Source organism: Aotus nancymaae, unplaced genomic scaffold (assembly GCF_030222135.1).
Source record: "Aotus nancymaae isolate 86718 unplaced genomic scaffold, 86718_ANA_hifiasm-v0.15.2.pri h1tg000338l, whole genome shotgun sequence".
Taxonomy (NCBI): Eukaryota; Metazoa; Chordata; class Mammalia; order Primates; family Aotidae; genus Aotus; species Aotus nancymaae.
This window is the reverse complement of record NW_026988753.1, coordinates 197,128-213,911: the sequence shown is the minus strand read 5'-3', so window position 1 is coordinate 213,911 and position 16,784 is coordinate 197,128. Positions and strand designations below refer to the sequence as shown.

General features: G+C 38.9%; 1 protein-coding gene across 3 annotated transcripts in view; it reads left to right on the top strand.

The window, feature by feature from the left end:
* LOC105706663 (centrosome-associated protein ALMS1-like) overlaps nt 1-16,784 on the top strand; it is a 103,547-nt gene that overhangs the window by 75,026 nt on the left and 11,737 nt on the right. Inside the window, exons 12-14 of one of the 3 annotated variants that reach the window (XM_064372083.1) lie at nt 2,685-2,800; nt 2,904-3,053; nt 15,835-16,051. In XM_064372083.1, the coding sequence (XP_064228153.1) occupies nt 2,685-2,800; nt 2,904-3,053; nt 15,835-15,852 (284 nt within the window). In that variant the 3' untranslated portion in view covers nt 15,853-16,051. Of the gene's footprint in view, nt 1-2,684; nt 2,801-2,903; nt 3,054-3,746; nt 4,140-15,834; nt 16,052-16,784 lie in introns of those variants that run through there. The other 2 variants (XM_064372081.1, XM_064372082.1) reach the window with 2 other exon arrangements.

The window sequence follows — 16,784 nt, the reverse complement described above, 5'->3', positions numbered from 1 at the left end:
TCTCTTTTTGTTTGTTGTTTGTTTGTTTTTTAGATGGAGTCTTGCTCTGTTGCCCAGGCTGGAGTGCAGTGGTGCCATCATGGTTCACTGTAACCTCTAACTTCTGCACTCAAGCAATCCTCCTACCTTAGCCTCCTCAATAGCTAGTACTACAGGCATGTGCACCATGCCCAGCCAATTTTTAATTTTTTTGTAGATACAGGGTCTTGCCGTGTTGCCAAGGCTTGTTTTGAACTCCTAGTTTCAGGCGATCCTCCTGCCTCAGCCTCCCAAAGTGCTAGGATCACAGGTGCGAGCCACTGTGCCTGGCCTTGCGTGATTTTCAAGAGCATAATAAATGACTAGTAAAAAAGTTAATGCAGGTTAAATGAAAAATCATGGTAGGTGTCGTTATGAAAATCACATTGTGTCTATTGCTTTAGGAGAAGCCTGAGATAATATTAGGGTCATAGGGTGGTAGTTCACCTTTTGGTTACAAAGAATTTGCTTTGTTCAGTCATTAGCCATCTTAAAGGAGTCTGAAATTAGGAGAGCTTTGTTGTTCAATACACTTTTCAAATAAACTTGATTTCAATGGCATATGTATTTTTGTGTTAGTACTTAAAAATTAAATGTTTTTAATGTGTTATTTATTTATTTTTAACTATATATTTTCAGGGAAATTGCTGATAAGCCTGAAGACACTGAGTGGTTTTCTCGACCATCGGAAGTTAGTGAAGCTTTATTTCAGGCTACTGCAGAAGTAGCTTCAGACTTAGCGAGCAGTTGCTTTAGTGTATCTCAGCACCCACTTATAGGCAGCACAGCTGTTGGGTCTCAGTGCCCTTTTTTACCTTCTGAACAAGGGAATAATGAAGAGACGATTTTATCTATTGATGAACTGAAAATTCCCAAAGACTGTGATAGTTATGATACTCTTTGTTTATATATGTCATGGGAGAGACAAAAAGATACACAGCAGCCTGAAACCAATTTAGCTGATAAAGATCAAGTTTCAGTTGCAACTTCATCTGACATAACTGATGAAAACATAGCTACTAAAAGAAGCGACCATTTTGATACTGCTTGTTCATATGGGCAGTATTGGAAACAGAAAGCTTTACCTAGGCAGACAGAAACATATTTAACCAGTAAGTACCCTGATTCTTTTTCAGATTCATTTGACACAATTGATAAAAATAAAATTTCCAAGGGAAGTAAGAATTTTAGTGTCCCCTTTTCCTATGTGCCATGGAACAAAGAGGAAACTTTACACCACCCAGAAGCATGTGTAATCAGTAAGGACCATGCTTCCTTTCCATGTGAAGTTGCTCTTCATCATAATAATAAATTTGTCATATTCTTTCTTGCATTGTTTGTTGGAAAGAAGAGGAAAAGGGGTTCCCTTGACTTCGGATAGTCATTATTTTGAGAATGTTTATTTAAGGGCTCCAGCTGAGATTGAGGCAAAACAAGAGATGGATTATTTGGAGAATTATGAAAGAAATGAAGATTTGCAGAAAGAATCATCTCAATGTTTTGAACTAATGGAGACTAGAAATAATTTAGTATCTTCAGAAGTGCAACCCACATCCTCAGAAATAGAGTACATTAGGAATGTTATAGCTCCTGATAATTCTGTAAAAGTTTCAGAGGGACATGTACTCTCCAGGGCACATGATAGCTCTAAAGTGGTGGCTTCTGGTGGTCTTCCTCCAACCGTTAAATCCAACTTGTATGAGACATCAGAATAACTGTATTTTTAAGAGGAGAGAAACCAAAAGGAAACTTCTTTTTTTGGTGATAAAAATATTGATGCTACTGAAAATGTAGCCTTTGGGGCAGTTATTGCCTCTATTGAGCCTTTTAAGAAAGACAGTATGGTAAATAAAATCCAAGCTGATATCAGTAAATCTTTAGCAGATGACAGCCAAGAGAGGGAACCAAAAAATCTAGATCTTTCTTCATTAAATGATAATGATGAAAACTCTTTCTTTGATAGGCTTAAACATCCATGCCATCAGTCTACTCCTGGGCAGTAGTTTTGAATCAGCGGATTCAAAACTATTGTTGGATAAAAAGGATGATGATGATAGCTTTCTATACTGGCATCCAAATTTAAAATCACCCCCTAATGCTCTTCAGAAAATGTTTATTGAGCCACTTTGTGTTATTCCAGAGCTTAAGTCATCTGCTTCTTTGAGTGAAAAATCTTACAATCAGGCTGTTGGTCTTGGCAAAACACAGTCAGCTTCATTTCAGTGTGATGTAAGCAATAAATCATTTCCTCCCTTTGGGAAAATAAAGTCTGTTCCTTCTCTTGACCTTGGAGAGAAGGTAGGATCTTCAGATATTATGTATTATGTGAAAGTATTAACTTCAGACTCTTTGGTTTTACAAGATTTAAAGCAGCCAACCTTTGAAGAAGTTGCAGATTACTCAGACTTTAATTTGGGTAAGGATGTTAACTGTAGTAATGCCATTGAAGGTCCGCCTGCAGCTGTAGGAAGCAGCTTTTCAGCAAACTTGGTGGCGTGTGATGCAAAGTCACAAAGTGCTTTACCATTGACTAGTGATGCATCATTAATTGCAGTCACCCAAGAGACATTACTGAAAGGTGATACCAAGGTGAAATTATTTGGCCTATGGGAGCAGAGTCTAGTTTTACTATATATACAATTATGCAAATGACTTCTATTTTGTAGAGGGCCTACAGGGGAAGGCTGAGTCTGATGTCATAACGCTGGATGGTGATGCTGAATGCTGTAGCCTAAATGAAAATATTGTGTTCAGTGAAAGAGTTGCTGAACTACAAAGAAAGGTGAGACACAATAAAATGATAGTTGTAAGAAACATGGCCTTTCTCAGTATTGTTTCAGGAAATGGTATTGTTTGTTTTTATTTTACTTTTTGCTATTTCCCAGGTACATGACCAATGTGATTTGGCTGGTCAGTACATTGAGCTAGCAGCTTTAGAGAATTTTCATGATGACCTAGAGATGAATGACAGCTCCCTGCACCGGCAACCTACTTTACAACTTCCATCCGAGAAGGAAAGCAATATTGAAAAGCCTGTAAGTTTTTTTAATCTGAAATTTCTTCTGGGTGGAGAGAGGAATGTTTTGTTTGAAAAATGGGCTCAGGTTGGGTGTGGTAGCTCACGCCTGTAATCCCAACGCTTTGGAAGGCTGAGGTGGACTGATCACAAGGTCGGGAGTTTGAGACCAGCCTGACCAACATAGTGAAACTGTGTTTCTACCAAAAATATAAAAAATTAGCCAGGCATGGTGGCTCAGTTTCAGCTACTCAGGAGTCTGAGGCAGGAGAATCACTTGAAGCTGGGAGGCGGAGGTTGTGGTGAGCCGAGGTTGTGCCATTGCACTCCAGCCTGGGCGACAGTGCAAGACTCTGTCTCAAAAAAAAAAAAAAGGGGGGGCCCATTTATATCCTTCAGTACCAGTTTATAACTTGTACCTGTTCATCTGATATCCAGGAATATGTTCCATTAGAGGTTGGTATAAAAGAAATGTTTTTATTTTGTAGATTGTAAGACTTAGTTCTGTGGTGTTTTGTAAAAGGCCATCCCATGGGGCTCCCAGGCTTTTCATATTGAGGCAGCCTAACGCTTCTTAGTTGTGCCAGCAAGAAACTTTAGACAGTGTTAAAACTTATAGACAGTGTTAAGATTAGACTTATTTGTGTGAACATTCAAAAGCTTGTACTTTGAATTCTTCCCTCTGGTCTTCAATGTACAATCCTTGAAACAGTCCCTGGAACATTTAAGTATGTGTGTTTAGAAGCTATTGAAAGACTTGACTTCAGAGCTGTCTTGAAAATTAGAAGACCCATGTTTTACCAGGAAGGATAATGAAGTGCTTAACGTCCAAACTGGCCAGTGTCTCTCCAAAGGGAACTATCTCTTTCTCAGATGAGCCACACAGTGATGTATATACATGTTCCTTCCCTCTCTCTATTTATATAATTATTACCATTGGATATGTGTACTAGAAACTGGCACCTCTAGGGTGTTATAAAAATTTTGTGTCAGCCTTTCTTTTATAGAAGGCTTTTATTTGCTTGGATCCTTGGATCCCTTGGCATTAATGTTCCTCTGGTCCCACTGAATATCCTCTTCTATTGTCTGGTTCTGTAAGTCCCAAGGTGAGCCTCACTTCCTTGTGATATATCCTTATATCCTGTTATTCATTAAACAGAGTTAAATAAAATAGTGATGTACTTAATGTTACTTCTCTCTTCCTGTTTTCTATGTATAAGATTGGCATATTTTTGTAAAGCTCTATTACCTTGGGTTACAACTACATTTAGACATTTAGGTTCAGACCGTTGGTAGAAAATGAACAAAGATATGATAAACTTTTATTTATAATTTATTACATTAATTCAATTTTTTAAACAGACTCATTAGGTTAGTTTTATTTTCTTTAGTATTCTAAACTAGGCATTCTTTAATTTTAATCGGGTAACAGTAGGGATGAAAATGATAGTTAACACTTTGCTCAAGTACTATGCTAAGAGGTAACATGTATATATCAATTCATTTTTGTCCTCTGTCAATCCTATTAAATAGAATTATTGGAGGTCATTATCATCCTCATTTTACAATTGACACTTAGAAGATTTAGGAACTTGCTCATCGTTTTTGAGCAATTGGGGTAACCAGTATTTGAAACTAACCATATCTATGTACTATATTTTTCTTTGTTTTTTATTTACATAATTAATATATCATAAAATTCACCTTTTAAAGTGTACAATTCAGTTTTTAGTGTATTCATGAGTTTGTGCAACCGTTGTCACTTTCTATTCTAGAACTTTTTCATCACCCCCAAAAGATAGAGCCATTAGCAATCACTCCCAATTTCTCCCTCCTCCCAGCCCTGGCGAATCTCCTTTCCATCTATATACATTTGCCTATTCTGAACTGGCTTTCATTTAGATAATGTTTTCAAAGTTTATCCATGTTTTAGCATGAATCAGTAATAATCACCCTCTTTTTTTTTTTTTCAGACAGAGTCTTGCTCTGTCACCTAGCCTGGAGTGCAGTGGTATGATCTCAGATCACTGCAACCTCTGCCTCCCAGGTTCAAGGAATTCTCGTGTCTCAGCTTCCCAAGTTGCTAGGATTACAGGTGCCTACCACCACAGCTGGCTAATTTTTGTATTTTTTTTCCTTATTTATTTATTTTTATTGCATTTTAGGTTTTGGGGTACACTTGAAGAACTTGCAAGATTGTTCCATAGGTACACACGTGGCAGTGTGATTTGCTGCCTTCCTCCCCATCACCTATATCTGGCATTTCTCCCCATGCTCTCTCTCCCCAACTCCCCACCCCCTGCTGTCCCTCCCCTATTTCCCCCTGACAGACCCCAGTGTGTGATGCTCCCCTCCTTGTGTCCATGTGTTCTCATTGTTCAACACCCGCCTATGAGTGAGAACATGCGGTGTTTGATTTTCTGTTCTTGTGTCAGTTTGTCCATGTCCCTACAAAGGACACAAGTCATCATTTTTTGATGGCTGCATAGTATTCCATGGTGTATATGTGCCACATTTTCCCTGTAGAGTCTGTCATCGGTGGGCATTTGGGTTGGTTCCAGGTCTTTGCTATTGTAAACAGTGCTGCAATGAACATTCATGTGCACGTGTCCTTATAGTAGAACGATTTATAATCCTTTGGATATATACCCAGTAATGGGATTGCTGGGTCAAATGGAATTTCTATGTCTAGGTCCTTGAGGAATCGCCACACTGTCTTCCACAATGGTTGAACTAATTTACACTCCCACCAACGGTGTAAAAGTATTCCTATTTCTCCACATCCTTTCCAGCATCTGTTGTCTCCAGATTTTTTAATGATCACCATTCTAACTGGCGTGAGGTGGTATCTCAATGTAGTTTTGATTTGCATTTCTCTAATGACCAGTGATGATGAGCATTTTTTCGTATGTTTGTTGGCCTCATGTATGTCTTCTTTTGTAAAGTGTCTGTTCATATCCTTCGCCCACTTTTGAATGGGCTTGTTTGTTTTTTTCTTGTAAATCTGTTTTAGTCCTTTGTAGATTCTGGATATCAGCCCTTAGTCAGATGGGTAGACTGCAAAAATTTTTTCCCATTCTGTTGGTCGCCGATTCACTCTAGTGACTGTTTCCTTTGCTGTGCAGAAGCTGTGGAGTTTGATTAGGTCCCATTTGTCTATTTTGGCTTTTGTTGCCAATGCTTTTGGTGTTTTGGTCCTGAAGTGCTTGCCTACACCTATGTCCTGAATGGTTTTGCAGAGATTTTCTTCTAGGGCTTTTATGGTGTTAGGTCTTAAGTCTTTAATTCATCTGGAGTTAATTTTAGTGTAAGGTGTCAGGAAGGGATCCAGTTTCTGCTTTCTGTACATGGCTAGCCTGTTTTTCCAACACCATTTATTAAACAGGGAATCCTTTCCCCATTGCTAGTTTTTGTCAGGTTTGTCAAAGATTGGATGGTTGTAGATGTGTTGTGTTGCCTCCAAGGCCTCTGTTGTGTTCCATTGGTCTATATGTCTGTTTTGGTACCAGTGCCATGCTGTTTTGATTACTGTGGCCTTGTAGTATAGTTTGAAGTCCAGTAGTGTGATGCCTCCAGCTTTGTTCTTTTTGCTTAGAATCGACTTGGCTATGCGGGCTCTCTTTTGGTTCCATATGAAGTTTAAGGTGGTTTTTTCCAGTTCTGTGAAGAAGGTCTTTGGTAGCTTGATGGGGATAGCGTTGAATCTGTAAATTACTTTGGGCAGTATGGCCATTTTCACGAGACTGATTCTTCCTCACCATGAACATGGAATGTTTCTCCATCTGTTTGTGTCCTCTCTTATTTCGTTGAGCAGTGGTTTGTAGTTCTCCTTGAAGAGGTCCTTTACGTTCCTTGTTAGTTGTATTCCTAGGTATTTTATCCTCTTTGTAGCCATTGTGAATGGCAGTTTGTTCTTGATTTGGCTCTCTTTAAGTCTGTTATTGGTGTATAGTAATGCTTGTGATTTTTGCACATTGATTTTGTATCCTGAGACTTTGCCGAAGTTGCTTATCGGTTTCAGGAGATTTTGGGCTGAGATGATGGGGTTTTCTAGATATACAATCATGTCGTCTGCAAATAGAGACAATTTAACTTCCTCCTTTCCTATTTGAATACCCTTTATTTCTTTTTCTTGCCTCATTGCTCGGCTAGAACTTCCAGTACTATATTGAACAGGAGTGCTGAGAGAGGGCATCCTTGTCTAGTGCCAGATTTGAAAGGGAATGCTTCCAGTTTTTGCTCATTCAGTGTGATATTGGCTGTTGGTTTGTCGTAAATGGCTTTTATTATTTTGAGATACGTTCCATCAATACCTAATTTATTGAGGCTTTTTAGCATAAAGGGCTATTGAATTTTGTGGAAGGCCTTCTCTGCATCAGTTGAGATAATCATGTTGTTTTTGTCTTTGGTTCTGTTTATGTGGTGAATTATGCTTATAGACTTGCATATGTTGAACCAGCCTTGCATCCCCAGGATGAATCCAACTTGATCATGGTGGATAAGCTTTTTGATGTGCTTTTGCAATCGGTTTGCCAGTATTTTATTGAAGATTTTTGCATCTATGTTCATCATGGATATTGGTCTGTAGTTTTCTTTTTTTGTTGAGTCTCTGCCGGATTTTGGTATCAGGATGATGTTGGTCTCATAACATGATTTGGGAAGGATTCCGTCTTTTTGGATTGTTTGGAATGGTTTCAGAAGGAATCGTACCAGGTCCTCTTTGTGTGTCTGGTAGAATTCAGCTGTGAACCCATCTGGGCCTGGGCTGGGCTTTTTTTGGGTGGTAGGCTCTTGATTGCTGCCTCGACTTCAGACCTTGTTATTGGTCTGTTCAGGGTTTTGACTTCTTCCTGGTTTAGGCTTGGGAGGATGCAAGTGTCCAGGAATTTATCCATTTCTTCCAGGTTTACTAGTTTATGTGCATAGAGTTTTTTGTAATAATCTCTGATGATGGTTTGTATTTCTGTGGAATCTTTGGTGATATCCCATTTATCATTTTTTTAAATTTATTTATTTTTATATTTTTAGAAAGAAAAAAAAGAATGAGGAAGAGGAAGAAAGGAAGAGAAAGAGAGAGAGAGAATGGGAGTATTGCTTTCTTGCCCAGGCTAGAATGCAGTTTAGTGATGGGTATTGAAAACCCCTTTTATACTAATAATTATACTTTATGATGTAGACAGGAAGGAATAAGGCAAGAAAATAACAAACAAGCAGCCAACCAATATTTCATTTAAACCTATGAAATGCTATGCGATTACTGAGGAGTGAATTACTTCCAATTATGTATTCACTTTTGGAATAGGTGTGAGGTGGTAATGTATGTTTTGTGTATTTGAAGTGGAGAGTTCTATAAATGTTTATTAAGTTTACTTGTTCCGGGTCTGAGTTCAAGTCCTGGATGTCCTTGTTAATTTTCTGTCTCGTTGATCTGTAGAATCGTTAGCTCTTCTTGTTACATTGATCCTTTTACCATTATGTAATGTCCTTTGCCTCTTTTGATCTTTGTTGCTTTAAAGTCTACTTTATCAGAGGCGAGAATTGCATCTCCTGCTTTTTGTTTATTTGTTTATTTTTACTCTCTGTTTGGTTGGTAAATCTTCCTCCTTCTCTTTGTTTTGAGTCTTTGTGTATCGTAGCATGTGAGATGGGTCTGGATGCAGCATACCGATGGGTTTTGGCTTTTTATCCAATTAGAATATATATAAGTTTAATACTGGCATTTGATGTTAGCTGGCTGTTTTGCCCGCTAGTTAGTGTAAATTTTTCATTGTGTTAGTGTTCTTTGCTTTTTGATACATTTTTGGAAAGGCTGATATTGATTATTCCTTTATATGTATAGTGCTTCTTTCAGAAGCTCTTGTAAAGCAGGCCTGGTGGTGGTGAAGTCTCTAAGTACTTGTTTGCTCGCAAAAGATTTAATTTTTCCTTTGCTTATAAAGCTTAGTTTGGCTGGATATGAAATTCTGGGTTGAAAGTTCTTTTCTTTAAGGATGTTAAATATTTATCATTTTTTATTGCATCTTTTTTTTATTCTCTCTTTTCTTTTTTATTAATCTGGCTAGTGGTCTATTTTGTTGATCTTTTCGAAAAAGCAGCTCCTGGATTTATTGATTTTTTTGAAGGGTTTCTTTGTGTCTCTATCTCCTTCAGTTCTGCTCTGATCTTAGTTATTTCTTGTCTTCTGCTAGGTTTTGAGTTTTTCTGATCTTGCTCCTCTAGCTCTTTCAATTTTGACGATAAGGTATCGATTTTAGATCTCTCCTTACTTCTCATGTGGGCATTTATTGCTATATATTTTCCTCTAGAGACTGCTTTAAATGTGTCCCAGAGATTCTGGTATGTTGTGTCTTCGTTCTCGTTGGTTTCGAAGAACATCTTTATTTCTGCCTTCATTTCATTGTTTATCCAGTCAACATTCAAGAGCCAGTTGTTGAGTTTCCATGAAGCTGTGAGGTTCTGAGTTAGTTTCTGAATTCTGAGTTCTAACTTGATTGCACTGTGGTCTGAGAGAGTGTTTGTTATGATTTCTGTTCTTCTGCATTTGCTGAGGAGTGATTTACTTTCGATTATGTGGTCAGTTTTAGAGTAGATACAATGTGGTGCTGAGAAGAATGTATATTCTGTGGATTTGGGGTGGAGAGTTCTGTAAATGTCTATTAGGTTTGCTTGGTCCAGGTGTGAGTTCTAGTCCCGGATATCCTTGTTAACTTTCTGTCTCATTGATCTGTCTAATGTTGACAATGGGGTGTTAAAGTCTCCCACTATTATTGTGTGGGAGTCTGTGTCTCTTTGTAAGTCGTTAAGAACTTGCCTTATGTATCTTGGTTCTCCTGTGTTGGGTGTGTATATATTTAGGATCGTTAGCTCTTCTTGTTGCATTGCTCCTTTTACCATTATGTAATGTCCTTCTTTGTCTCTTTTGATCTTTGTTGGTTTAAAGTCTATTTTATCAGAGACGAGAATTGCAACTCCTGCTTTTTTTTGCTCTCCATTTGCTTGGTAAATTTTCTTCCATCCCATTATTTTGAGCCTTTGTGTATCCTTGCATGTGAGATGGGTTTTCTGGATACAGCACACCGATGGGTTTTGGCTTTTTATCCAATTTGCCAGTCTGTGTCTTTTGATTGGGGCATTTAGCCCATTTACATTTAGGGTTAATATTGTTATGTGTGAATTTGATCCTGCCATTTTGATGCTAGCTGACTGTTTTGCCTGTTAGTTGATGCAGTTTCTTCATTGTGTTGATGCTCTTTACCGTTTGGTATGTTTTTGGAGTGGCTGGTACTGGTTGTTCCTTTCTATGTTTAGTGCCTCTTTCAGGAGCTCTTGTAAAGCAGGCCTGGTGGTGATGAAATCTCTGAGTACTTGCTTGTTTGCAAAGGATTTCATTTTTCCTTCACTTATGAAGCTTAGTTTGGCTTGGTATAAAATTCTGGGTTGAAAGTTCTTTCCTTTAAGGATGTTGAATATTGGCCCTGACTCTCTTCTGGCTTGTAGGGTTTCTGCTGAGAGATCTGCTGTGAGTCTGATGGGCTTCCCTTTGTGGGTAAGCTGACCTTTCTCTCTGGCTGCCCTTAGCATTTTCTCCTTCATTTCAACCCTGGTGAATCTGACGATTATGTGCCTTGGGGTTGCTCTTCTTGAGGAAAACCTTTATGGTGTTCTCTGTATTTCCTGGACTTGAATATTGGCCTGCCTTGCTAGGTTGGGGAAGTTTTCCTGGATAATATCCTGAAGAGTATTTTCCAGCTTGGATTCATTCTCTCCGTCACATTCAGGTGCACCTATCAAATGTAGATTAGGTCTTTTCACATAGTCCCATATTTCTTGGAGACTTTGTTCATTCCTTTTTGCCCTTTTTTCTCTAATCTTGCCTTCTCGTTTTATTTCTTTGAGTTGATCTTCGACCTCTGATATCCTTTCTTCTGCTTGGTCAATTCAGCTGATGAAACTTGTGTATGCTTCGCAAAGTTCTCGTGTTGTTTTTCAGCTCCATCAATTCACTTATATTCCTCTCTAAGTTGTTTATTCTCATTAGCATTTCATCAAATCTTTTTTCAATGTTGTTAGTTTCTTTGCATTGGGTTAGTACATGTTCTTTTAGCTCACAGAAGTTTCTTATTACCCACCTTCTGAAGCCTGATTCTGTCAATTCATCACACTCATTCTCCATTCAGCCTTGTTCCCTTGCTGGTGAGGAGTTGTGATCCCTTGTAGGAGGAGAGGCATTCTGGTTTCGGGTGTTTTCATCCTTTTTGCGCTAGTTTCTTCCCATCTTTGTAGATTTACCTACCTGTCATCTTTGTAGGTGTTGACTTTCTGATTGAGTCTGTGAGTGGACGTCCAGTTTGTTGATGATGAAGTTATTTCTTTCTGTTTCTTAGTTTTCCTTCTAGCAGTCTGGCCCCTCTGCTGTAGGACTGCTGAGGTCCACTCCAGGCCCTGCTTGCCTGGGGCTCACCTGCAGCGGGTGTACAACAGTACGGGTTGCTGCCAGTTTCTTCTTCTACTGTCTTTGTCCCAGAAGGATACCCGCCAGATGTCAGTCTGAGCTATCCTTTATGAGGTGACTCTTTGGATATACAGGGATCAGGGAGCTGCTTGAGGAGACAATCTGTCCTTTATAGGAGCTCAAGTGCTGAGCTGTGAGCTCCGTTGTTCATTCAGAGCTGCTGGGCAGGTACGTTTAAGTCTTCTGCAGCAGAACTTATAGACTCCCCCGCCCCGGCTTTTTTTTTTTTTCCCCAGGTGCTCTGTCCCAGGGAGTTAGGGATTTATTTATGAATTTCTGTTGTGATGCTGCCTTTTTTCAGGGCTACCCTGCCCAGCGAGGAGGCAGCTTAGAGTGTCACTGTCTGCCTGCAGAGGCTTTGCTCAGCTGCTGTGGCCTCCGCCCAGTTGCCGTGTGAATTTCCCTGCAGTCCTGTTTATACGGGTGTAGTTAGAACTGCCTGAGCAATGGTGGCCCACCTCTATAATGGCGGACTCTCTGTAGTGGCGGGTTGCCTCGGCAATGGCAGGCTGCCTCAGCAATGGCAAACTACGTCCGTAGTGGTGGACTGCCTTGGTAATGGTGGACGCCCCTCCCCCAGAGAACTGGATTGTCCTGGGTTCAGCTGTGCTTGCTGTGAAACTCCCAATCCAGAGTGTTTCCGATTGCTGTTTTTTTGTGGGGGTGAGACCAGCCGAGCCTGATCACCTGGCTCCCTGCCTCAGAGCCTTTTTTGTTGTTGTTGTTGTTGTTGAATGGTCGACTGTCTCCCAGGTGTTCCAGTCACCTGTTGAAAAGGTGCTGGGATCTGTGTGATTTCCTGTGCGGCGACCCACTGCACCGGCTGAAACAGCGGCGTTGATATTTGTGGTGCTTTTTTGCCCGGGAATCTCCTGGCCTGGCTCCCTGTTTCAGTCCCCTTTTTAATCAGATGAACGGGTGACTCTGCCTTCATGGAGCTCCAATCGCCTGCTAAAACGGCACCTGGACCCGTGTATTTTATATGGAGAACCGCCATGCTGGGGCACCGCAGAACAGCCGCACCGGCTGCGCCGGTGAAAACAGCTGCGCTGGTGACCCGTGGGGCTCCTCCACCTGGGAATCTCCTGGTCTGTGGGCAGTAAAAATCTGTCTGGAAATGTGGTGTCCACTCACCCTCCGCGCTTTCACTGGGAGCTGCAATCCTGAGCTGCTCCTAATCGGCCATCTTGGATCTCTCCATATCTGTGTACTTAACCACCATACCATAAACTGCCCCCCCAACCTTTTAACTATTCTTTGTGAAACCAAGGTTAAGATTTTGAATTATTTTGGCAAGAGTGGAGGTTTCAACGGAGATTGCCTAAAGTCGAGTTCAATAACAATGAGAAACAAAGTAACAACTTTTAAAGTGCTCTAAATCTTTAATACTATTTTTGTGACTTACATCAACCTTTCTTGTAGATAAAATGTATTTTAAAAATGAAGTTATATAGGTTCAGTTAATGTGCAGAGACTACCTTTGACCACAGCTCCAAATTTTAATCTGTCCTTGAATGTAGCCTTAAGTATATTCTTTCAATCTAAGGAATATGCTGTTATTCCCTATATTGTCTTTCAGTCTTAGCTCTATTCTGTGATCTAGGAGTTATTTAATTTCAATATCAAAAAGGCAAGGAGCCAGATGGGGTAGCACTTTTTTTGCATGGCTCAGCTTGCTTTCAGGGGCTTGCTTACTCCTTGGTTTCTTCCTTACTCTCCTCATCTATGTCACAGAAGAGTCATTCATACTTGCTTGGTTCACTTTTATATCTACCCATTATAAATGCTTATTTGGGTATCCACATGTGCATGAGGCAGCTGGGAACTGTGAAAAGAACATAGAGATTTGCAGTCAAAATTCAGTTCAGTTACTTTGTTAGCCTTGTATTTTGAGCAAATGACTTTGGAGGATCACTTTCTTGATCTGCATAAGGAAATAGGAATAGTAAAATTCAACCTCATACATTGTAGTATTAAATGGGGCAAGTTATATAGCATTTATATAGTGCCTTGTTGTTAGTTCTCTTCACTTTACTAATTCTAGACTTCTAAAATCTCTGGTGGTTTCCTACTTTCTGTGATTTTGTATTTCTTTCTTCTTGTTCTTGTTAGCAGCACACAATTAATATGCTTTTTTTTTTTTTTGAGACAGAGTTTCACTCTTGTTGTCTAGGCTGGCATGCAATGGCATGATCTCAGCTTACTGCAACCTCCACCTCGTGGGTCCAAGCAATTCCCCTGCTTCAGCCTCCTGAGTAGCTGGGTTTACAGGTGCCTTCCACCATGCCTGGCTAGTTTTTTGTATTTTTAGTAGAGACGGGGTTCCACCATGTTGGCCAGGCTGGTCTTGAACTCCTGACGTCAGGTGATCCACCAACCTTGGCCTCCCAAAGTGTGGGGATTACAGGTGTGAGCCACTGCGCCTGGCCTAATATGCTATTTTAGTACCTCTTGTTTTGGCCATTTAACTCTAAAAATTATTTAAGGTTTAAGCCTTAAATTTCTTTTCTATCCCCTTCATGCCCCCTCTACCTTTGGAGACCTAGTTGCCTATCTCTGTGTGAATGATTATCACCTCTGTTTTTATACCCTAATATATATCTAATTTATTTTACATGAAGTTTTCTTGTGAACATTGTCATCACCCCAAATTCAACTTGCCTATAGCGAAATAACTCATATTTTTCCTAAAATTAGACTGACTTGTACAGTTCCTGAGTTTTTATGAGAGATATTAATATTTTTCTGGTTTCTTGGTCATCTTCATTCTTTCTTTGTTGCTGATTAAACATTGGGAAGATAAACTAATCTTGATTTCTTTTTCTCCTGGTTCTTCCCATTTTCAGTTAGCAATGAAGATCTGCTGGTTTCTTAAATAAATACTTCTCATACTTTTCATTTTACATTTTCTTTTGTATTACCTGCTCTAATAGTTCTATATTTTGAAACTTTGACATAATGAATTTTTTTTGACGTCAAGATTGTAATAAAAATTTTTCTTTATTTCTGTGTTTGAAAACTGTAGAAAAAAAGCTACTATAAATACACACTCACAAGCATCTATGTATTATATATGGTCATGCCACATATTTCAGTCAATGACAGACTGCATATATGATGGTAGTCCTATAAGATTAAAATACTGTATTTTTACTGTACCCTTCCTATGTTTAGATACACAAATACTTACCATTGTGTTACAGTTGCCCACAGTATTTAGAACAGTAGTATGCTGATAGTTTTCTAGCCTGGAAGCAGTAGGCTACACCATCTAGGTTTGTGTAAGTCACTTTGTGATATTTGTACAACAACAAAATTGTCTAACAGCACATTTCTCAGAACATATCCGCGTCATTAAGTGATGGATGACTGTATATTATATATGCATATATTTACGTATATGTATGTGTATGTATATATGTGTATACATATAAGCTGTGCTTCAGAAAAGTTTCCTGTAGGAGTGAGGTAATTGAAAACCAAGAACTTTGTGCTATGGGAAAGCAGGGCTTCTTAGTACCATTATCATTTGAGTTGGGTAAATCTTTGTTATGGTGGGAGGTGTGTTTCCTGCATATTGTAAGATGTTATGTAGCATCCATCCCTGGTCTCTATTCACTAAATATTAGTGAATATTTAGTGAATAGAGGCCTTCCCAACACAAGTTATGACAGCAAAAAATGTTTTCAGACATTGTCAAATGTCCCTTGGTGGGTATAAAATCTCTACCAGTTTAAAAATACTGGTGTAGAGAAACCTATTTGGGCAGTTGATGTAGATGTAGAATGTTCATTTCCACACTCTGCTGACTTCCTAAGAGTGTTTATTACTACGCAATGAAAAATTGATGAAAGAGGATAGAAGAATTCATGTTTATTTGCATTTTTAGACTTCATCCTGAGAAGATATGACCGAAATAATCTTTTTAGGAAAATAAAGATACCTAAAAATGATATATATTTTTACGTGTGGGTGTACTGTGAATTTGATGAAAAGTTATACATGTTTAGATATTAATGTCACCAATAATGGTTTCTAATTTCCTTTTTAGTAAGGACTTGTGACCTGATGAAAGATTAGGAACTTTTTTTTTTGAGCAGTTAACCTCTACTTCACTGCCAATTTATAGTCTCCACTACTTTTGTTTCAAGAAATTTGAGGACTTATGCTTGTTGGTAACTGATCACAGTTATAGTTCTTTGATGCTCTCATTTTTCTTCTAAACATTTGTGAGTTTCTAGAAAATATTTCTGTTTTCTTTTTCCTTCTTACTCTTTCTTGCCCATAGTGCACCTCTCTACCTTAAAAAAAATACCTGAGCTTCTCAAGAATAATACCATGGTTCAAATTCTCCAATGTTCATAAGGAGCAAACTTCTGAGTAACAGAGCACTTCTAGACATACTGTCTATAATATTTATATAGACAGATTTCTAAGCCCTCAGGATGATTTAGAGTCTTCTGAGAGTTGACCCAACAAGGTATGACCTATATATGAATTCAGAAGGTTTGAGATTATGATCTTAAGTAACTAGTATAACTGCTTAGTATTCATCTTTATAAAAATGAGGGGTTATTTTTAGCAGATGAAGTTTGAAATTAATGCCTCATTTTTTTCATTTCTTGATAGGTGGGTCATTCTAATCTGGGCATTAATGAGTCTTTTTCATTTTTATTGCCTTCATTTGTTCCACATAAGCCAACAAGAGAGTCGGAATATCACTCTTCAGACCTCAGAATGTTGAGGATGTCTCCTGACACTGTGCCAAAGACTCCTAAACATTTAGCAGGTATGTAGAAAAAGGAGATAGTAAATGTTCCCCTCATGGCTACCTTGTGAAAAATTAGACCTTGTTAGGTCTAATTTTTTATTTTTTAATATCTGTAATAATAATGCTTCAGATTAGATGTGTTTATAAATCCTGTCTTAGTCTCCTCAGACTGCTATTACAAAAATACCTTAATACCTTAAGTGTGGCTTATAAACAGCTGAAATTTGTTTCTTGCAGTTCTAGAGGCTGGGAATTCCAAGATCAAGTGCTGGCAAAATCAGTGTCTTGTGAGGGCCTGTTTGTCAGATATGACACGTTCCTCTGTGTCCTCTCATGGTGGAAGGGGAAAGGGATCTCTCTGGAGTCATTTTTGTAATGGGCACTAATCCCAAACATGAGGTCTCTGTCCTCATGATCTAGTTACCTCCCAAAAGCCCTACCTCCTAATTTCATCACCTTGGGCATTA